Source organism: Teleopsis dalmanni, chromosome 2 (assembly GCF_002237135.1).
Source record: "Teleopsis dalmanni isolate 2A chromosome 2, ASM223713v2, whole genome shotgun sequence".
Lineage (NCBI taxonomy): Eukaryota > Metazoa > Arthropoda > Insecta > Diptera > Diopsidae > Teleopsis > Teleopsis dalmanni.
In genome coordinates this window covers 138,925,402-138,949,131 of record NC_051847.1, presented here as the reverse complement: position 1 = coordinate 138,949,131, position 23,730 = coordinate 138,925,402, and the positions used below count along the sequence as shown (strand labels likewise).

At 29.7% G+C, this 23,730-nt stretch overlaps 2 protein-coding genes across 3 annotated transcripts; both read right to left on the bottom strand.

Annotated features, from left to right (window-relative positions):
• Window positions 1–3,835: 3,835 nt before the first annotated feature.
• Window positions 3,836–11,032, bottom strand: LOC119679511 (esterase B1-like). Of its 2 annotated transcripts, XM_038091904.1 has the most exons (7): window positions 11,011–11,032; window positions 10,845–10,930; window positions 5,567–5,879; window positions 5,358–5,508; window positions 4,733–5,293; window positions 4,499–4,668; window positions 3,836–4,432 (listed from the first exon to the last, which is right to left on the bottom strand). In XM_038091904.1, the coding sequence occupies exons 2-7, from the start codon at window positions 10,889–10,891 to the stop codon at window positions 3,959–3,961; spliced, it is 1,716 nt and encodes a 571-aa protein (XP_037947832.1). In that variant the 5' UTR covers window positions 10,892–10,930; window positions 11,011–11,032; the 3' UTR covers window positions 3,836–3,958. The 2 variants fall into 2 exon arrangements, with proteins under 2 accessions (XP_037947832.1, XP_037947831.1); XM_038091903.1 differs by lacking the exon at window positions 11,011–11,032 and having other exon boundaries at window positions 10,845–11,004.
• Window positions 11,033–16,777: 5,745 nt separating this feature from the next.
• Window positions 16,778–23,483, bottom strand: LOC119679509 (esterase B1-like). The gene is made up of 6 exons (XM_038091902.1): window positions 23,330–23,483; window positions 19,005–19,317; window positions 18,801–18,951; window positions 18,167–18,730; window positions 17,438–17,607; window positions 16,778–17,373 (listed from the first exon to the last, which is right to left on the bottom strand). Exons 1-6 carry the CDS (start codon window positions 23,374–23,376, stop codon window positions 16,900–16,902), a joined length of 1,719 nt encoding a protein of 572 aa, XP_037947830.1. The 5' UTR covers window positions 23,377–23,483; the 3' UTR covers window positions 16,778–16,899.
• Between the last annotated feature and the right edge of the window lie 247 nt (window positions 23,484–23,730).

The window sequence follows — 23,730 nt, the reverse complement described above, 5'->3', positions numbered from 1 at the left end:
AGTAAACATACCTGTCTATCACAAACATTTCTGTTTGAAACATATGTTATTTGTCTTTAAACAAATAACATATATTTCAGCTTTAGGCCATAAACTTGCTCATGCTCCTTTTACAGTGAGAGAACCGTTTTAATATTTCTTAGCATTTCAATGTCATTATATGAACATATATATGAACAAGCATGAAAACAGAGGCTTGTTCTTGATATATTGCTCGAAACACTTTCTAAAGCAGATTTACCAGCAACTTTTAGATTTTGGTAGTAAAATTTTGGAAATGCGGTGTATATTACTTTCGTTATACTAATCATAATTTTTATTATTAATTTTAATTAAAAATTATTAAATAAAATTAGAAATAATTAATTAAAAATAATTGTGTAAAATTTATTTATAATTTATTTTCGAAAGACTCTGTTATATACATATATATTGTTACAGTAAAGAGATCGTTAAAATCTCTTTTTATGTTATTAACATACTGTTTTAGTTGTTGCTTTGTCACCATGTGTAGTTATGCTTGTGTGTGTCGAAGAATATTTATGTAATTAACATACTCATATTTGACCGGAAATTTTTTCTGTTAGTTAACATTGCATTGTTGGTGAACTTTCTTTTAGAAATAGTAATAAATCATTAACGATGTATTTAATTATATGAAGATTTCATTATGAAACACATTATATTGATAATTAGAATATTTATATAGTATAAAAGCACATATGTTTTGCAACAAAAAAAGAATAAAAATTGTAACAAAATAATTATTATTTGTGTCTCTTTCATAAGTGAGAGAACTACAATCTGTGTTTAAATAAAATTTAAAATAAATTTAACGAACTGCTAGGGAATATGAAAGCCTATCAGGGAACCATATTACTATAAAAAATTGTTATTATTTATAGTAATAAATGTAAAACATTATTAAGAACTTGAACTTTCTTATGACACTTGCACTATACAGTTACGTTGACCCATGATTATATTAATAAATATTTTTTGTTCTAGAATTTTTACAAATTGGGCTTTGTAGCAACTTAAGACAGCTAAAATGTTTATATCAAAAGCGAATGAAAATTCTTTTCGTACTCATGAAACAAGACCATTCTCCATTCTCAACATACCAACTCTTCTGGAATCATGAATATCTCTCAGTAAATATATATTTGTATAAATATGGATCTATAAAGATCTATATATAAATATTAACATTAATTTCATTCGATTTTATAATTTATTAAAAAACTTGCAGGTTTTACTATGCAGTCTTCAAAACAATATCATTATTGTTAAGTAAGTTTATTCTGAAGGAATCTTTAATCAACTCAAGGTTTTAAATCTTTAATTAATGCAAAAACTGTTTATGTGGAATTTATCACCCAACTTAATTTTATAATAGTTTTTAAGTTTTTATAAATTTTACTAATTATTTTTAAAGTTAATAATTCTCTTTTCTTTCTGAGGAATGTTTTTGATTGAAAATTAAATTAAATTAAACATTAAAAGGTTTTTTGGAATATTATTTTTATATGAAAAGCCTTTGAATATAAAACTGAAGCAATAAAAAGTGTAACATATAAACCGTAGTAGATCGTTAGTATCACCTAGAACTCTAACAACCAATTTGAAACCAATATAAAGTATTAATGTGGTATTAAGTTTTCTAAGGAAGATCTTACTTTAAGAAAGAAGACTGCAGATCAATTTCTACTAATATAGCGGCCCAGCTGATAGACAATAACTGAGCAGATGTCGCTTACATTATTGTATACTAAAATTTCATACTGTCAACTCTTATCGATTTTATATTCATCAAATAAAGAAATCATTCTTTTTAAGATTAAGGTTCAGATAAAAATTCAGTAATTATATACGTTATACAACAAATCAGAATCCATCTAAAAAAAACTGTTTTTCATCATGATAATTAAAATTACAATTATTTCCCCATTAAATTGATTTTCATGACTGAAATCTCTGTTGCATAGCTTTATATAGTGTTATTTGTGTTTATCATCACAATGAAAATTTATATTAATTAATATATATTACATCTTAATTATACGATTCTAAATTTGTTATTAATTATTTAGTCAGCAATAAAAGCAAACATACAATATTACATATTAATATTTTATGAAAGTGCAATAGAAACTGAGTTAATAATAGTATGTATGACGGCTATGAATAGCTTCCGTTTAGTTTTTAAAATAATAGGTTAAAACAATATAATAATAGATACTCAAATGTATAAAATCGTATTAACATCATTTTTTTGTTTAAATAAATATAAATAAATATTCTATGATAAGTAAAAATTTGAAACTGTTCTGGACTTAATTTTATATTTTTGGATTAAAATGGATTAAAATGAGTTGAGTATATTCTGCCTACATTATATGCTCTATAAATGTATGGTAATTATTTTGTATTGAATCTAAATTTTATTATAAATTTTTGTTTTATAAGACAGTCTTTAAAAAGATATAAATATGAATTGTAGTCTAAAATTATTTTAACAGAATAGTCCTCAATACATAAACTCAACTTCAGATGTTTAAGCATTTAAAATTTATTTATTCGGATAAAATGATACATTTTTGAAAATAACATCTACACTATTAAAGAGTATTTATGTATTGTTAAGACTGTTATTTGAATATTGTAAAGAATGCTACTCATTTTTTGAAGTAGGAATTGAAAATTTAGAAGATTTGAAAATTTAGAAGAATCTGGTCTGAATAATTCACGTCATAACCGATGACATATTTATTTTCGGTAGGTATTTTTCAGTCTTTTGAGATCCTTTTCAGTAAGTTCCGGCAGTGAGGTCTTTCAGAAACTTGCTGTCACTGGTTCATGGTAGCAAGTGACTTCTTATTATTCATTACCTTGAAGACCACTTATTTTAGTAGTAACAACGGAATCAAGTATTTTTCCAGGTAGAACTTTTATCTATTTGCAGGACATGTACATGAATATTCCCATTAATTCGGTACAAGTTGCCAGCACATACATTCCTTTTAATCACTATTGATCATTTTTCAAGGCTTTTTACCACACATCACAACAGATATGGTATATGACTTGTAGGGCGTGTTTTTCTTTTGTTGAAAGAAGGCGCTATTTTCAGTTATCTATTACTCGTTGATTTCCTAGACTGCCATTGTTCTTAATATTAAATCGAATTCATATATCAACTATGTTACACTGACAAAACTTGTAATCATGTAAATGTGTAACTCGTAAGCAATAATAAATTGAAATATAGACTGATACTATTGGTAGCATGACATGTATACAATATATAATATTACTAAATACGATAATTTTCTATAAGCCTTCTATAAGTAAACATAACCTTTTTCTTTCGTAAAAAATATTTATAGACACTTGAATTGTACGAATACAAAAGAAAAACTATTGCTCTAAAGCCTTAGAAACTAGTTGGTTACTGCAATGAAAGAATCTATATCTTTCATGCCTAAGACAAACAACTCAGAAAATTACCATCTCTTACAAATGCCAGATGGTAGCAAACATGTTTGTTTGATTGTAAGATATTATAATATTAATATTTTTAAATTTCTCTTAAAACCTGTTAATGAAAGGTGGATACGTAATGCATATTTAGTTCGAAAAATATCTTCTTTCAGTTGAGATTAGGAAAACACAAAATTATTTGTGCAGTATAGAGTACTTTTCTTATGTGATGATTTTCATATAGTTTATATTTATTAGTATTTATCTAATCTCGTAAGTAATCTAGGATATCAGGGATTTATATAACCTCAGTATAAGAAAATTATTATAATTAGTTTTTAAAAAGTATTAAAATATGTATTTGATATAAATAAGTAGAAATATATGCGCAGCAATTAAAGTAAGCGATTAACAGTCAAATTGTAATAAATTCGGTTTTTGTAATAATAAATTTACATAAATGATAAAGAATTAATTAATAGAATAATTCCTTTTGCTTATCATAAAGGCTTTCCCAAATTTTCATTTTCTCCATTTCGGGCAAATCAATCATCTTCAATTCATCACTTATATTAAGACATTTGTAAACCTCCTCACCGATCTTTAAAGGTTCCCAAGTCACTGCTTCCATTCCGGGTATATCTTTATTATTAGGATTACCGGTGGCAGCAAATTGTGTCCAAATACCAACAGTTTGTTCGATAGTGCGATAGGATGAACTGTCTTTGGGCAAGCGATGGTGAAGCATATTGAAAAAGAGATAAGTTAACTCATCTGCGTGGGAAACACCCTTAACACCACGACCATAACGCATTATACGATAGGGGTTTATAATCTCATCAGCATCAAAATCAAACCGATAAAGAAACACCGGTGTTGCAGCGGCATGTGCGAAATATGACTGCACTATACGATGCAATGGGAACCAGAAATATTTATGTGCACAAACCTATTATTCACAAAACAAAAAACATTGATTTCTTTAAAAATGTAAGTATTAACTAGTTATATTTACATCAAAATAGTTCTCGGCAGTTGGCGATTCCGCAGTCACATGTGCTTTTTTAATAATGAGACCCTTTTCTTTGGTGTCATCACTGCTGCGTTCTGGATCAGCTAACTCTCGTGGCACAAAATCAACACAAGTCTCTAAATCCTTAATAACATTTGGAAAGGCTCTGGTTTCTATTATGTTTTGAAATAAAAAATATGAATTAATTAAAATTAAGTAATTAGTTGTGAGAATTACCTGGCAACCACAACAGACCTTCCTGTGAAGTACAGCCTAGCATAATTGGTATTGAGTTCCCCCAAGCTGTTTTTATCATATCTTTAGGATCATTAGGTATAACGCAATCAGCGCTTCTGTATGGCTCTACTGTGGGTGCAAAAGCAAACATCACTCTATGTTGTCGATCTTCAGAAGAGAGCACCTTTTCTTCAAATCTTTTTAAATCCTTGGCTTTAGCATTTAACAAAAATTGCAAAATATCTTTTTCATTATTTTCACCAGTATATCCCGCCAGTTTTGCAAGTGTGTAGGCATGTCTTCTACGATCATCTACAGCCCAACAACAAGTGGCATTACCAGACATTAAAATTGCGCGATGGAATAAGCCTTGTGCTTGCTCAGTAATTGCCATAAAATGTGTAGAGGCACCACCGGCACTTTGTCCAAAAACTGTTATACAATCTGGATCACCACCAAAGCGAGCACAATTATTTTTTACCCATTTAAGCGCTAATACTTGATCCTTCAAACCAGCATTACCTGGGACGTTTAAATTGATAGCACTCAGACTAAGGAAACCTATTTTAATAAAGATAAAGGAAATCTTTCAACATTTTTTATATTTAAGGGGAAATTTAATTACCAAAAACTCCTAAACGGTATTGTATAGTTATTAAGACAACGTCTTTTTTCATAAAGTAATCTGGTCCATAAAAATCACGATGTGCTTCACCCATTTGAAAACCACCACCATGTATCCAAACCATCACAGGGCGTGGTTTTTCAGGACTTAACTAATTAAAAAAAAAAATTATTATTTTTTAATTTCATACTTTTTATTTAATTTCTTACATTGTTGGTATAAACATTGAGATATAAACAATCTTCCGAACCCTCAATTTTGTTGTATACAAAGTTAATTTGAACTGGTTTGTTTTTGGTGTTTGTGCAATCTTTAATATCAGTCCAAGGTGTTGGACGTTGTGGTGCTTTGAATCTGAGCTCACCCAATGGTGGTTGTGCATACGGTATGCCCTCAAAGCAGTAGTAGGGTTCATCGTAGATTGTTGTACGCTTAATACCCCTGATTTTTCCATATTCGGTGTCAGCAACTTCTGTTTCGTTAGTTGTATGGCGATATTGTGAGACTTTATACTCAAATGTTCTATATTTGAAGAAAGAAAAGAAAAAAAGAAAACTTATTAATTACATCAAACTATCAACAATGTGATACGGTGCGATCTTGGTTTCGGGTCACGTTCATTCAACAACAGATTTTAGTAAAACCAGGTATTCTTACTGCTTTCACCCCGGTAACTGCTTTCACCCCGCCATATGCCAATATAGCTCTGTTTTTAATATTTCATTTTTTGGGGTAGAATATTTTTTTATGTGCAAACTACCAATAATAAGTAAATGAGCCAGATGCTACTAGAAGTTTTTGCAATCAATGTATAAATTGCATATGTTGGACGATGACAGTCGACTATATCGTAAGTTTAAAGATAAACTATATAAATATTTTAACTATAATTGAATGGTAACATAATAATAAAAAATCACTGGAAGTTTGTCTGGTACTGATGCATAAACGGACGAAGCAGCTAAGTGAGCATTGCATATCGCATAAAGAAATGTAATATAAGTTCAATACTGGATATAATGTATATCTGGGTTGCATTGCGAATGCAACATTATAGTAATAGTAGTAACAATAAAAAGAAGCACTTGCATTTGTATTTTTTGTTAGTGTAATAAAAATAAAGAAATTGAAATTTTAAACGTCAATATCTCTAGAAGTTTTGTGGAAAAAGGTGTCTAAAATAACTAACTCTTTTACGCTAAATTGTCATATGGCGAAACGGAAAATTAAAATCGCACCAGTAAAAATAATTACATATTTATAAATATGTACAAAAATTAAATTTATATTTAATAATTATTTATATTTAATAATATGATTCTTTTAATTTGTACTAAACTGTGTTATATTGCGAGATTTGATTATTAATCAGTCTTTTAACATTACTTGTGTTTACGCTTATATTTCTATTTGGTTTTGGTTGGCACAAAGTCATCGTTGGGCAAATGTTTTGGGTTAAGAAATCGTCAAAAGTGATCAACTAGGAACTGTATTCACGTGGTATAGTTTCTGTGACTGATTTTTGGTCTGCTAGCTAAAATTTCAATTTTAAGGAAAGTGTTTCAAGTCGGTTGGGGCCGTAAATTAAAATTTGCAAAAGAATGTTTCGTATGTTTTGTATAATATTTTCGGATACTTTTAACACAGTAAAATGCGTATGCGTAAATGCGTAAAATTCTTCTACGACATATAATATTGTTAATAAACGGTGGTGTAGTATTAATAGAATATTTCATAATGATCGCAATGCCATGAATGAATTAAGTAAATTTGTTATAATTTACTTTCCCATCATCATTTGATATGGTTTCATTTTATTTATAATTAATACATCCGACCTGAATAATAACAAACTATTTTTAGAGTATTTCTATTATATCATTAACAAAACCACACATAATAAAAGCATCAGCAGCAAACGAGCACTCGTCTTATATTTAATCAAATTTAATCAAATATTTTGATTTAATGCGAGACAACGAATTCGTTAAATTTTATTAATTAACGTAGCGTAGTTCAGAACTTAACATCGCAGTTAGGTATTAATATTTCACCCGCCTTAATGCAACATCGAAATATGCGATGTGTATCTCACTTAAGTGCCTTAGCTAAACCGCATTTTATGAAACAACAACAAACCATGCATGACACATCTGAGCATTGTACCGCAATGAGGCAATAACTGAAGGAAAAGTGAATGCATAGATGTGGGTATTTAATAATATCTAAAATGCATCGGAATAGATGAAGTGCATTTTAAATAAACTGAGCTGTGAATAATATTTTATTAAATGCACGCATCGATTCCAAACAGTTTGCGTTTGGAGTAGGGAAATTCCACAATAATGAATGGTAACAATTTGCATATGTAAAAAAATTGTTCTATATTTCACTACATTTGCATATGATTTGCATATGAAGTGACATTGTAATAAATAGTTCTTTACAACGATAAACATATTCAAATCAAATTACTAAAAATTCATCGTTTTTAATACTCGTAACAGAGAAATATATACGTTCAATTTGTACTCATGTGGTACTAATAGTAAAGATATAACTTCTTATCAAACTTCTTATCTTGCCTTGTTTCGATAGAAACAAAATAATATTTTGACCAATATGATTATCATCTTGTCATAATAACTTAATATTGTTTATAATCCTAAAATGATAGTACTTAGAATATTACACACATTCAGTTTAAAGACATTAATTTCAAGGTGTAAAGATCTTAAGTTTGATTTTGAAGTTTTATAAGTTTATAATATTTTAATACTCATATATAATAATTAAATAAATACTGGTGTTTGTTCATGATGAGCAGAACGTATAAGAATACTTTTAAAAATAAAAAACTTTCAACAAAAATTAAATATGTAATATATTCAAGAATTACAAACTATTGTTATATACTTTCCCATAACTTTGTTTTTTTTAAATTCTAGGTATTTCCCTTCATATCATAGTTTGCATAAATTTGTTTTTTGTAATTAAAGCAATGAAGCCCTCTCTTCTCATTACTGTTTAAGGTCAAAGATTTCTATTCTACTTTAATCCCGATTAAGTGTAGGCAGTTTGTTTTCTGTGATAGTTTTGTTTCCCATACGGATAAATTTGTTCCTGACTATCTAAACGGTTCCGACTATTCTTTTGTTTCTGTTTGTTCTCTTCATCTTGCGGAGCAGATGTTCTAGCGCTTTAACTTTAGCAAATATTAAAAGCTGTATCCTACGATTGATGCATTTTATATTCACTTTTAAGACTGGCATTATTATTATTGTTAATGATTTCAAATAAATTCATAATACATGCTAAAAGATGCATATCTAAGATGCCATGGCACATTTTCTCGAGATGGCACATTTTCTGGAGTTTAAGTAGCTAATGCATTATATAGTTATAGTTATATAAAAATTACAAAAAAATGATTTTAACAAACTCTCCAGATATTCTAATAGAGAAATAATTATTCTATTAAAATATGTCTCATGCAATTAAATCAGTATTAAAAATTTGAAAATAAACAAATTTAGTAATTCTGCCTAAACATTAATCGCAAAAACATGTCTCTTACAGTCCTCTACAGAAAGTTCTGGTGAAAATGCCTTCTAAGCATGTTTTCGCTGATAAACTGTAAACAAAATAATCTTTTAATAGCAAATCTGATGAACAAAATTGATGCGTCATCTATTCAATTTTTTTTTGTTCTAAATAATCGATTTGTAACTGAACTTTATGCCTTCTTTCACATAGAAAAATAAACCTTTATAATCACAATTTTAAAATGATATTTTCCATTTTTTAAGATAATCGTATATCAGCAATAATACTGAATTTTAATACATTTTTCAAGGTTATCACATAGCAGATAGTTTCTTATTAAATTTTTATTTTGAAAGCTTTTTAATGAGGCCTAAGACATTTGAAACCAACATCAGTGATTGTTTATATATTGCAAATTTAATTTGCAGAATTTAACATGTTATTTAGAATTTAACATATAAACATAATAAATTAAAAAAAAAATTCGAATACTTCCTAATACTAAATACTGCACTAATGATGAATACTTGGCAATACTTGAAGCCGCGTTGTATGGTCAGCCAAATTTCAATAAATTAACCAAAATTTTGTTGTTGTCTTTTCATTTACATATTTTTATTTATTAAAAATTTATATTATATATCGACTCTTTCTATTTTCATATTATCAGAATTATGGTACTCATATATGACGAATGTAACAATTTTTAGAATAGAATGCTTCGAATAATATTTATTTTGCCTTTTTCAAAACAATGTACAGCAAGATCTCTAAAACTCGTAGGTTGATTGCGGTATTTTCTTTCTCTCCATCCACATCCTTTCTGTCCAGGTCATCATTGGCACCAATCAGTTTCGAATTGTGTATAGAAATAAAAGATTGTGTATAGGAATCTAAAGAGAAATTACACGAGGCTTTGACAGGTGATTGCTCTTAACCAGATTTTCAAATTCCACCCAAAAGTGGAATTTAAAATGAACAGATGCACGCATAATGGGCAACAGATATAGCTCAAATTTTAAAAAATTGTGGCGACATCTTGACGCAGATTTTTCAAATTAGTTTTTTTGCATAATTTTATATAGAATATAATTATCTTCTACATTCGAATTATAAATTATAAATTTCAAATACTATGTGTATGGAATTCTTATATTAATATTAGTAGTACGTCTTATCGTCACATTTTTTTATTACTTAAAATCCGTAAACTTAAAAACAAGCAATTTCTAGCAATGACATAAGCAGATAGGAAGCTCTAAAGTGATTAACCTAGGGGTACAACTTAAGATTACAGAACATATCTGACACTTAATTGTGTTTATTATTATATAAGTGTAAAATTAATTTGGACCTGTTGTACTTAGATCTGAACTGGTTTTCTCCCAGACAACGAGGTGACTAGTAATAAGTAGTTAAAAATTGACTTCTGTATTAATATTAATAAGTGCGAGTTAGGCTAAGTTGCGTTCTAAATGAGCGAAATTCTAAAAATAAGGGGAATAAAAATAAAATTTATCATACAATTTAATATAAAAAATCTAATTTATTTTTGTTTATTGGTACAACGCATTATTAAACAAAGTGCTATATATCTAATAGACATTTAGTCAAAATAAGGATATTTTTCTTTTTTGTTAAACTTACATCATAATATATAAATAAAATTGTAAAATTTATTTCATTTGAATTCTTAAAAAAAGATTAAATTTTTTTAATTCAATTATTTTTGCTGAAATAATATAAGATTCACGAAATATTATTTTGTTAGTAGTAAGATAAAAATATTATGATCCAAATCAGCAGACATCAGATTTTTAATTCAATTAGTTGCATATTTTGCTTATCTCAGGCATATAACATTTCTGTATATCTTATATATTTATATACATACATGTGTACATATAGACAAGTACGTATTTCAATATAATAAAAACTTACTTTAAACGCCATCGCAATTTTTCTATAAAACCAACATTTGCGTTCATCTCGAAAGCGAGTCAAAATTACGTTTTAAAATAAATTCACTTTTATCATAAAAAAAAGACAAAGTCAAGAATAAACTTTACAATTGAGATATAAACAATGGTTTCAAATTGAGGACTACCAACTTTCCTGAACAGAACCGATGCGTTCAAAAGAAGAAATGAAACTGAAATTAAATATGCAAAAATGCGCTTGAGAGTAGACGAAAAGCTCTCATAAGATTTTATTGCCTCAGCTGATCACGACTATTGCTCGTAGCTTCTTTTCCACTTCAGTTTATTGGTGGAGAGGTGCTTTTGGTATGCTTTCTTTATTATTGCGGCGTAGGAAGAGAATGTAATGCAGTCTTTCTTTGCTTAAAGAATTGTCCCATATAATATAATATAAATTGCTTATACAACTAATTTATTATTCCGATCGAATATGGATTTCCGCTGATGACATAGAAAAATTTTACTTTCAATTTGTGCAGCACTAAGAGTGTATCTAAGGATCTCTCTTGTAAATTTGAAATGTAACACTCACCACTAATTCATAATAATTCATAATAATTTTAGTATAATATACCAAGCAAATTTTTCTAATTTATAATTGTTTCTTTCTTTGAGGAAAATTATCTCATTTCTATTCCAGCTGAAAATAATTAATTTAAAGTTTTGTTTACTCTAGTTTTATAGTACAAATGTTTAAGAAAACATTTAGATATAACGAATTGTTGTCAAATAAAAAATCCCAACTATTTAATTTTAAATAGCTTTTTGGGCAAACTAAGATAAAATGGACTTTAAATATATAATATATATATATATATATTTAGAATTGCTCAGCTCGGGAATAATAGCTTCAGCTTAATCAAGAGTATCTTAGAGTATATACCCAAAAGTAACGGAGAAACTTTGCATTACAATTTTTTTAGAACTCACATCAATTAATTATATTTTACGACGTCCTTTAGTTTTCTCCACGTTGTATATAAGGGAGAGTCTTAAAATAATTGGGATGTGCAGTGTAATTAACCCATAAAATTGCTTTATTAAATATAGTAGTAGGTCTCGTTTTTTTGTTGTTGCCATCAACACATTATTAATAGTGTCAATTGGGGTTTTTCGATGTATGTGTTATGAAAAACAGGGTTTTGATTTTCATTGTATTTTATAAAATATTTTTTATGGTTTAGTTAGTAAAAGTATCATCCAACATATTCTTAACCAATTCACTATTTTTAAAACTTTTAAAAGTGGCTTCTTCTAGAGACTTGATTAAAAGTGAATCCTCTTGTGTATTATTACATAGGCACATGCTTTTATAAAATTTCGTAGGGATGGATCGCTTTTCGTAATATCAGTTCTCAAAACTCCGTTTTTTGTTAGGCAGAAATGACAGCAGTCAATAAAGAACAAGGACATACGATAATATACCAAATATGTGCTAAAAAGTAGTGTATTCTGATTTTCACATAAGAATGAAACAAAAATATACTATTTTGTCTCATAAACCATACATTTACTGTACTTATTTTGTGGTTTAGAGGTAGTTTTCGTTTTTTAAGTATAGGCAGTATAGTCTAATTTGTTCAAATTGGCTTAGGAGCCATCAATTTAGATAATATTATAGCATAATTTTAGGGTTCTAATAAAGTTGTGTAATATTTGTGTAATTATGATTCCAATTGTCAAAAACACGAATCAATCAAATAAATAAGATTCGAAGGCCTTATTTGGCCCGTTCCAAAAAATTGACATTTATCTTTGAATTGAGATTATATACATTAATAAAGCAATCATTAAAACTATGTCAATAACGTATTTAATAATTTCGTTGAGTACGGATTGGTTGCAAAATAAAACGAACTGAGTGGTGATTATAAAGAAAATCCCTGAAGACAAAGAACTCCCAAACATATGTGTAATGTTTTTTGGAACAAATATTAGCGACTGTAAAGTAATATTTTCTAGAGCTTAGACCCTGCCGCTATAGAAAAACTATGTCAAACTTACACTTTAACTGATCTGTTGTGTTAAATGGACATTGAGAGACCTTAGTGCTCATATCCACACTGTGTCTTTCTTTGTTAGTTTACTTTTGAAAAACGATTAAATAGAACACATCTTTTTCCCATTAATTCATTTCTTCTTTACATTTATATGATACCGCACATAGAAAAAGGAATCTTATCTGCAACTATAATATATCAGTTTTGCCGTCTTACTTCACTTTTAGGTCAGAGCCACCTCGATTTACATTATATTAGATTTTTAAAATGGGTTAAGAACTTGTTACCGCGTCACTGCATCCTTTGAGGATTATTGTGACATACCCACTTCAGTTCCATAGACGAGTAGCAGTTAAGAATGCTAATATGTCCTTTGGAGAAATGTTGCCTAATTCCGTTATAAGTGGATAGGCAGTGGATTAGTACCGGAGTCTGAATCTGGTAAGACTATCATAGTGACACAGAACGTGTTCTGCTGTTTCCTCTTCTTCGCAACAAAGTCTGCAGCTGTAGCCTCTAGTAACACCAAGGTTCGATAGATGCTTTTTAACTCCGCAGTGCCCAGTGAGAAATCTTGTGACAAGTCGGATACCACTTCTATTCAGCATAAGTAGCTCTCTAGTTCTGGCTTTTGATCGAAACGGCATGGATTCTTTAGCTTGTCTGCAGGCAAGTGTATTATCCCAATCAGTCTGAGCTGCTCTTTCCAGCCACTCATTAATTTAAAGTTTGAAAAAGCGCCTCGAAGAACCGCAGAATGGTTGTGACCCAATATAATATGAGGCCGCCCCTTTTCTCGCTAGTTCATCTGCTTTTTCGTTTCCCTCAAATCAGCTGTGCCCTGGAATCCATATTAAGTGGACTTTAATCCTTTCAGTAAGCTCTTTGAGAAGTAGAAGGCATGCCCACACTAGGTTTGAGGTTACTTGAGGTGAGCGTAGTGCTTAGAGTGCTGATTTACTGTCAGAAAAGATATATATGTTTTTTCCTGTGACAGGTTTTCCTTTATATATCCTGAGATATAGTTCAATTGCGTGTACTGCAGCCTGAAAAACTGAGTTTTCTTTACTCATACTCGCAAATATTTCCTCTTTAGGTTTTACTCCATATACTACCGCTCTCACTCCTTTCATAGTTTTGGAGCCATCCATGTACCACAGATGGTAGTCTCCAGCGAATGGAGGTATGTTCCGTTCCCATTCATTTCTGTCTGGTATTAGTATTAGGAACTTTTGGTGGAAGTTGAATTTAGGTAAGCAAATGTCAGATATGGTGATGTTTAGTCCTTCCTCTCTTTGCATTTCCCTACCTAACACGGAGTTATCGAGTAGTCTTGTTGATTGATTGCTAGTCAACTGTAGTTTGGCAATAAAAGTCATTGCTTCCTTTTTGACTAGTAGGTGAAGTGGGGGGAGCTCCAATGCAACCTCTAGGGCTGCTGCCGGGGTAGTTGTCATCGCTCCACTTGTCATTATGCTGGTTAATCTCTGCAGCTTACAAAGCTTGTCTATCACATTCTTCTGCTGACCTTTCTTGTATCAGATAGATGACCCATAACTAACAATTGGGCTAGCAATAGATATGTACATCCAAAGGCTGAGTTTTAGATTAAGGCCCCAGTGCTTACCAATAGGGTTTCTGCTGGTCCATAATGCCTCTCTGGCTCTTCGTATAACATTGTCCACATGAGAATTCCACGTCAATTTCTCATTCAGAATCATTCCCAGGTACTTTACCTGGGTAACGGCTGATAGCTCTTCTCCATTCAGGAATGGGTTATTGCTTTTTTAGGGTTTAAATTTGATTCTACATCACTGCACCATCTAGTTACGATTTTCAGTGTTTGCTGTACTCGATATTTACCCCTGTGAAGTAAGACTATATCGTCAGCATAGCCTTGTGCCTCGAAATGTTTGGCACTGAGTCGATGCAAAAGCTCGTCCACTGCAATTGACCACAGGAGTGGGGATAATACACTCCCTTGTGGGCATCCCTTTTCAGTATGCGCTTTAATTTCGTGAATGCCGAGAGTGGAATTAACCATCCTATTTCTTAGGACATTGCTTATCCATGTGCGTGTCGTATTATCGACTCCTCTGTCATGGAGGCATCTTTCGATATGTGAGTGATTTGTATTGTCAAACGTTCCCTCAATATCAGGAAAGCAACCCACCGCAAATTCTTTGCAGTCTACAAACTCTTGTATTTTATTAGTGACACTGAGTAATGCATGTGTGGTTGTTTTATTTTGTTGGTAGGCATACTGGTTGGCGTGGAGTGGATTTATAGATAAATACTCATCCCTTATATATCTTTCCACTATCTTCTTCATGGTTTTTAGAAGAAATGAAGTCAAACTTATGGGCCTATGGGATTTAGGAAGTTCGATAGGTTTACCTCCTCCTTTAGGTATGTATTTGACAATTACTTTCTTCCAATTAGTGGGAATGATTCCCATCGCCAGCCCTGCTTTAAAGATATTAATGAGGTAGGGCATAAGGTGAGTTAGTCCCTTTTGTAGGAGTGCTGGAAATATTCCGTCTGCTCCAGGGGCTTTGAAAGGAGAAAATGAGTTGATCGCCCAGTTAATTTTATCTTCAGTGAAGATTCTTAGCTTGGCTAACATTTTATTCCACCATGGTGCACTTCTGTTGCCGGTCTTGTTTTTCAACGGACATGCCCCATGGTAGGCATTTATAATAGTTGTGCTTAAGACAGCATCAGCTATTTCAAAGTCATGAATGTTGTTTATCATATGTTTATTATTGTCTAGGATGGCCTTGAGTTCGTCGGTATATTGATCCCACTCTGTGGCCCTAGGCACCCTATATCCTTATAGGGTTTCGTATTTAAATCAATATCAAATCTTATCTGACGATGATCAGACCTGGATGTTTCTGCTGAAACATTCCAGTTTTTGATAAAATGTTTTATAAATTCTGTAGCTAGGGTGATGTCTAGTCCCTCTTCCCTGATTCTGTTTATAAAAGTGGGCATATTGCCCGCATTCATAATATTTAGGTTGTTACCTGTAATAAATTCAAATAGACACTTACCTCTTTTATTAATATTGGTGCTGCCCCAGATCGTGTGGTGTGCATTAGCGTCACTTCCAACGATGAGTTGCATCTTGCTTTTTATAGTGTAGTCCACTAGTCCTTTCAGTGATAGGTGACAGAGCCACCTAATTTCATTTTTCCATTTTGCGAAATTTTGTTTTTTGATGTATTTGTTTAATTTTCCATTGTGGTGGGTTGTTAGCAATAGTTAGCAATCATTTTTGTATCTCATATTGGCTTCTAAGGTGAATTTCTCTTGCAATATTTACTGCAGATATAGCTATACAGTATTTTTCTTATAAAATGAATATGGTTGTTTTCATCAAAGTATCAGTATTTTTTTCTGCAGATATGATGCTGTGGTCCCCAGTACCTATACGTTATGGAAGCGGTGCTGTTGTGTTGTGTCACAAAAAAATAAAGGCAAACAAACTACAATTTAATAAGAAAAAATGAACAGGTTTCTTTGAAAGAATTTTAAGAAATCCATATGCAATAAACATTGTCATTGTCTCTCTAGTCTTCAGTTCTTCACAGATCATAATTTCGCTTATCAGGAAGCTGCAAAGTCTAATTTGTTAGAGCGAGTCATTTTATATAATTTATAGACAGGGAAAGAAATGAGAAAATCTATTAAATTCTATGTTTTTTGAATTTGTCTTATTTAAATACACATATACATATGAATCAAAACATCTATCCACATATTATTTTCAAATTTTATATCTCTGACATCAAAATTTAAGATTATATTTTTGTTAAAGTCAAAAAAATCAAAATCAAGGAAGATTTCTTTAAAATTATATTTAAAATTTATAACATGCTATATATATACATAAACATTATTCGTCAGATTAATATCTTCATAAGATGTTGGCACTAATATTTTATCAATAAGTATAAATAATAACAAATATTATAAAAATAAAAAATAACAAATAGTTTAAGCTATAAAATATTAATAAAATAGTTCTTTACTGTTGATGAAAAGACTTTCCCACAGTTTCAGTTTTTCCATTTCTGGAAGATCAACAAACTTCAACTGATCGTTTATATTCAAACATTTATAGATTTTGTCTGATTTTTTAAGCGGTTCCCATGTTTCAGTATCCAAACCAGAGATATTATCATTGTTAGGATTACCAGTAATTGCAAATTGTGTCCATATACCAATTGTACGTTCTATGGTGCGATATGAAGGGCTATCTTTTGGCAAGCGATGTGCTAACAAATTCCAAAAAATATAAGTTAATTCATCAGCATGACTAACACCTTTAACACCGTGTCCTCGACGAAATATACGGTAAGGATTAATTATTTCTTCTGAATCGAAATCAAAACGATAAAGATACATGGGGGCACTAGCTGCATGTGCAAAGCGTGATTGTATCAAACGATGTGAAGGAAACCACATGTATCTATATGAACACAGCTATGGATGAGAGATATGAATGTTAATATCTTGTAAAAATAATAAATTCCCTGCTTAAACTTACATCCAAATAATTATCTGCTGTTGGAGTTTCTCCAGTTACATGCGCTTTTTTTATTATTAAACCTTTCTCTTTAACTTCGTCTGTAGTACGATCAATTGCAATCAACTCTGTTGGCACTAAATTTACACAAGTTTCGAGATCTTTTATGACCATTGGTAAATTTTGAACCTCTGAAATTAAAGAAAGAATATTATTCTAACATATAATATGTTTATGATTTATTGTATATAAAAATTAAAAAAATTTTAAATGAATAAGAAATACAACACTTTAATTTTTACAAGACAGCTGTTTTGAGAAATTTTTTTTTATTTCGCTATATATCAATAAAGCTCAGTTTTTGAGATATCGTGCTATGAAGTTGAAATTGTTAGATGTAAACTGCTGGATTAAGGACCTATCTACCATTATTTCTGGCTTTTATGATCAAAGACAATCGTTTATTTACGATTTTAAAAGAATCGATCTTAATCGTATACTTAAAAATAAAAACAGAAGCCCTTTCTTTCATTTCTATATTAATTTTAATTTTCGAACTTATGGTAATATAATAAGCAATAAATATTGGTTGTTATATATTGTTATATATATTATATATTATTATATATATTATGTATTATTATATATTATTATATATATTATATATTATTATATATATTATATATTGTTATGCATATTATATATCTCTAAACAGATTTATAAATAAATAATACAACATTTTAAGCATACCTGGTGTCCATAACAAGCCCTCATATGAAGTATTTCCCAGCATTATAGGTATGGCATTACTCCAGGCGGTTTTTGCCATAACTCTGGGATGATTTGGTATAACACAATCTGCAGAAATGTATGGTTCCAAAGTAGGCCCAAATGCAAAACTTATGCTTTCTTGTCTCTCTTCAAGAGATGATACATTTTCCTTCAATCCAATTAAGTCTCTGGATTTTGCTTTAAGTAAGAACTGTAGCACATCCTTTTCATTATTTTCACCTTTATATCCAGCCAGTTTAGCTAAAGTAAAAGCACCTTTTGTACAACTATCGCGGTAGGCCCAGCAAGCATATGCATTGCCGGACATTAAAATAGCACGATGAAACAATCCTTGTGTCTGTTCAGTAAGCATCATATAATGTGTAGATGCACCGCCGGCACTTTCACCAAAAACTGTTATGCAATCTGGATTTCCACCAAAATTGGTGCAATTATTTTTAACCCATTTAAGTGCCAATACCTGATCCTTAAGACCAGCGTTACCGGGAACATTTAATTCTGGTGTATTTAAACTAAGGAAGCCTGTGTGTTCAGTAAAAGTAAACTTAATATAATTACTTATAAACATGAAAAAAGGTGAGAAAAAACATACCTAACGCTCCTAAACGATACTGTATAGTCACCAGTATAACATCTTGTTTCATAAAATAGTCCGGTCCATACCAATCACGATTCGCTTCGCCCATTATAAATCCACCACCGTGTATCCAAATCATAACAGGACGTGGTTTTTCTGGATGTAACTGTAATGTTAAACTATTTTATTATATTTAAATTAAATTATTGACTTCATTACATTATTTGTATAAATATTCAGGTACAAGCAATCTTCCGTTCCCTCAACTTTGTTATACACAAAATTTACTTGCACGGATTTGTCTTTAGCATTTGTACAATCCTTAACATCGGTCCAAGGTATAGGACGTTGTGGTGCTTTAAATCTTAGCTCACCCACTGGAGGTTGTGCATATGGTATACCCTCAAAGCTATAATAAGGTTCATCATAGATTGTTATTCGTTTGACGCCCTTAATCTTGCCATATTCGGTTTCTGCAATAACGGTTTCATTGGTTGTATGGCGATATTGTAGGAATTTGTGTTCAATAGTGCTAGTTATTAAAAATAATGAGACCAAGAATAAAATATTTATATTTTTAGAATATTTATATTGTTAACATAATACATAATATAATAATATATATCTAATAATATTTGATTATATATTAAATATAATATTTTAAATATTTAAAAATATTTAAATAAATTAAATTTATTCTTATATATATAACCTAAACTAATATAAATGAATATTTATAGTATATTTATAGTTTATAGAATATTTATAGTTATGTATGTATGTATGTTGATCCTTATTTCGTGTCAGCGCAACTAGGCACTTCTACTCTTTGATAGCTGAGAGTACTACAGGGTCCCACCCATCTCATTGACTTATGTATTTCTTATAAGTTTCATGATTATTCAGTGATTTACCTAAGATCTGCGTACCTCCCCGTGCGTAGAGTGATTACTCTAAGATTAGATAGTGCTAAGTAGGATAGCCTGTCAGTTTTCGCATATAACTTCTGGGCTCTGTCTCTTATGTATTTTTTGATCATGATTATTCAGTGATTGATCTAAGATCTGCGTACCTCCCCGTGCGGAGAGTGATTACTCTAAGATTAGATAGTGCTAACTAGGATAGCCTGTCAGTTCTCGCATAGAACTTCAGGGCTCTGTCCCTTATGTATTTTTTGGTCGGGTCTATTCTAAGGTCTCTTAACATGTAGTTTGTGCGGATGTACCAAGGCATTTTGAAGAGTCTTCGGAAAGCCTGAATTTGAGCAACTTGTAGTTTTTGTATAGTAGAGTCGGCAGCTTTGTTATACGCGACACACCAATAAAGTAATGCTGGTCTGATTATCTATTATGATTATTCGCGCTAAGGTATGTTTAATAAATGTTGAACGAATTTTTATTATTGACGGTAATACTAATACTGCAAATAAAATAATATGGTCTTGGATCAAATTACAGACTATAACTGAAAATTATTAGCAATTTAACATTTCTTAATGTTTATGATCTTTAAAGTCACAGTAAATATAATTATATTAGAACAATAATTTCTATGAGAATTGGTTGGCAACTGTGGTATGCATCTAGGAGCACATATTAAGAAACTTAAATCAAAACTATTCTTTTTTTATTTAGACATATATCAAAACATTATAACATTATATTTAAATAAATTAAATTTATTCTTATATATATAATATGTATAATATATAATATGTCTTATATAATATGTACTTGTATTATTATGTACAACTATGTGAAAACTATTGTCACGATTGCAAACCAAGTGAACTAAAATCGAAATTATAAGTAAGAAATAAACCGAATATAAACCTTAAGTATAAACCTATAAATCTGCCTTAGTGCATTAGGTATATACCACTATATTTGGCTTATACCTCTTATGTATAAACCTTATGTAGGCACAAACCTAATGAACTAAGATATGAAACCTAATTTACAAAAACTTTGGAGAGGTAAATTAATCTAGCAAAGCTTTTATTCTATTTATGGAATATAATTCAGAGAGATGAATATCAGTAAGTAACTGCAATTGTTTAAAAAAAATCTTTATAGAGATCTCATATAAAAAGTATAATAACGAAAATCTTTATAGAGATCTTATATAAAAAGTATGACAACGAGATCTCTACAGATTTTAGATGCCATTTGTTCTACTGCTGTTATCTTAGCTATACTAATATGTAAACCATGTCAACATGTAAGCCGTTTTAAAAATCCTACGTAAGCTACTCTTTAATAATATCAAGAGGCCTGGAGGGAGTCAACGACCTGTGAAGATATTTAACCCTACTAAGTGAATTGTATCGTGTTGTCTTTAAAAATCGAATTGAGCAGTTGGCAACGAAGATGTGGCATCAAAACTTTACAAAAACGATAATTCGATTCACATACTACTTAAATCAACCAACCAAGAATAATTTCTTGTATCCAAAAGTTAATAGTTGAAATAAAAAGAAAACTCAGTTAAAACTACCTTTTTTATTTTATACTCATAAAAATAATAATATAATATATTGATCACTTACTGCGGGTATTCGTTTACATATTTCAGTTTCCTAAGATGTGATATTTCTTTACTAATAGCTATCTCATCAATCTATAACGATTCTTATTTTTTCAGTGTTGCTGACTGTATTTTTTTTCTCTCTTTTTTTCTTTCTCTTTCTGTCTTTTAATTTCTCCTTCTCTCTTTATCATTTTTTCTTTCTCTATCATTTTTTCCCTCTTTTTTTTGCTCTCTGTGTTTCTCAATCTTTTTTTCGAAGAATTTTAGTCTAGTTTTTGATAGAACCGGATAGAAACAGGGAATTGCTCTAAGGAAATGCTCTTTTATGCCTAGTCACCTGAATTACCTGCATTCATCACCATTGACGATATTTAGTCCGTTCACAAATATACAGTGCGCTGCTAGTTAATATCAACTAGCATTCCGCTGTTATTTTAGTCAAAGGGAATACATGTTATAATATTTCCTGTGGTTAAGATTTACAAGAATTAGGCGGATATTCAAAACTAGATACGATTGTCTTTTGACATATGAATATATGTTTTATATATATAAGAATATGCTTTATTAGATGTCTAAATACTTTGTCATTGCATTATAAACAAACGCTGACTGCTAAATTCATATATTTTAAGTCAGAGGCGAAGAATAAGAGAATTCTCTCCAAAGTAGCGTAGATGTTCTGGTTTATAAAATATATCCAATATCTTAAATATCTTAATATTTATACTAATTAATTTTACATTTATACTAATAATCCAAATTAATACCTAATTTTCTCATGAATTTTATTGCATATTACTGTATGTAATACTGAAATATATTAAGTGAATCCTTTTCTTAAAGTTTTGCAAAACTGTAGTAGCTACGCTCGTATGGAATAAATGTTTCTAAATAAGATAAGATATTTTTATTGCCTCGACGAGATTACTCGTTTATTGTGAAATCTTTCAGCCGAAGAGTATTTTTTGAACTTTTTGATTAGCATTTAAAATGTACCACAAAGATTGTTAAGTCCATGAATATAATAAAATAAATATCAATATTTATGAATTTGTATATATTTATATAGTGAAAATGTATAATTAATAAATATTTTATGTATATTATTAATTATTCCGGTAAAGTATACAAATAAATAAAATAAAATAAAATAAAAAATAATATAACTAAAAAAAATTTTTAATCAACTTTCGTCTACTGCAAATAGAAACAAAATTAATTCTTTTGTTTTTTTTTTATTTTACTTAAGAACTGAAAATTGCTTGATTTGTTTTTTCTAACAAAATATATCTAATCATCAAATATTAATTTTATTTAAAATATTTTATTATATACATTTATTTAAAAATTTTATTTAATTTTTAAAGTATTAAAAATTATTTTTTATTACAATTGCGTGATCGCAAAACGTTCAATGACATCATATTAATTTTTTTCTGTTGCCAGTCTTCCGTTTACATGCACTAATGAAATTTCACTTTCAAGCACCACGAGACTCGGTACTTATCATAAAATAAATATCACTTCACACTGAAATATCTTATTCCTCACGTTACCGAAATCCACTAGAATGTAACCTTCACATTAACCATAGCTAACAAGCCACGGAGATATCAGATATGGACAGCTGGCGCTCTTTAAGTTCTTAAAGGGTGAGGTCAGCTGATCTATTAATACTAAATGGCACAGTTTCTTGGTTTGTATGGTTTGGATGGTTTGAATTATAAATATTTTATTTCAATGATCGAGTTTTAATATATGTTAATATTTTTATAATTACATTTAAAATTTATATATTAATATACATAGTATATATTATATGCATACTTAAGTCACATTTGGTTCTTAATTATACCGTTTAATGTTTTATTCTTCATACATATAAATATTTATACACACATAATAAACTGTAGTATTGTATTTAAAGATTATATATTATTTTCTCTTATTTGGTGAATCAAGTTCTTGTTTGTTCTATAATAAATTATTAATGAATGTCATTAGAAACTCACTTAAAACGCCAACGCAACTTTTCTAAAAAAGTGATATTTGGATTCATTTTGAAATTCGGCACCTTTATTTATTTTTTATGAAGTAATATTTTAAAATAAAATCGATTTATATAAATTTTATTTGTATGAAATATCTGTAAATTTTGGTTTCCAGCGTTCAACTGTAACGTTTGATGAAAAAACTTTAACTGAAAGTTAATGTGAAATTGTTGAACAATATCGTTTATTTAATAGCGATTAGAACAAAACAACGCAACGAAGAGTAATAGATCCATTAATAATAAAGTCAGGTCGCAACGACTTTGGCAGGCGCTATCGTCGTTATATATATCGTGCATGTTGCATAGTTATATAATAATATTTATATATTGAAATAATATAGTAAGATTGTAATTAGAGTG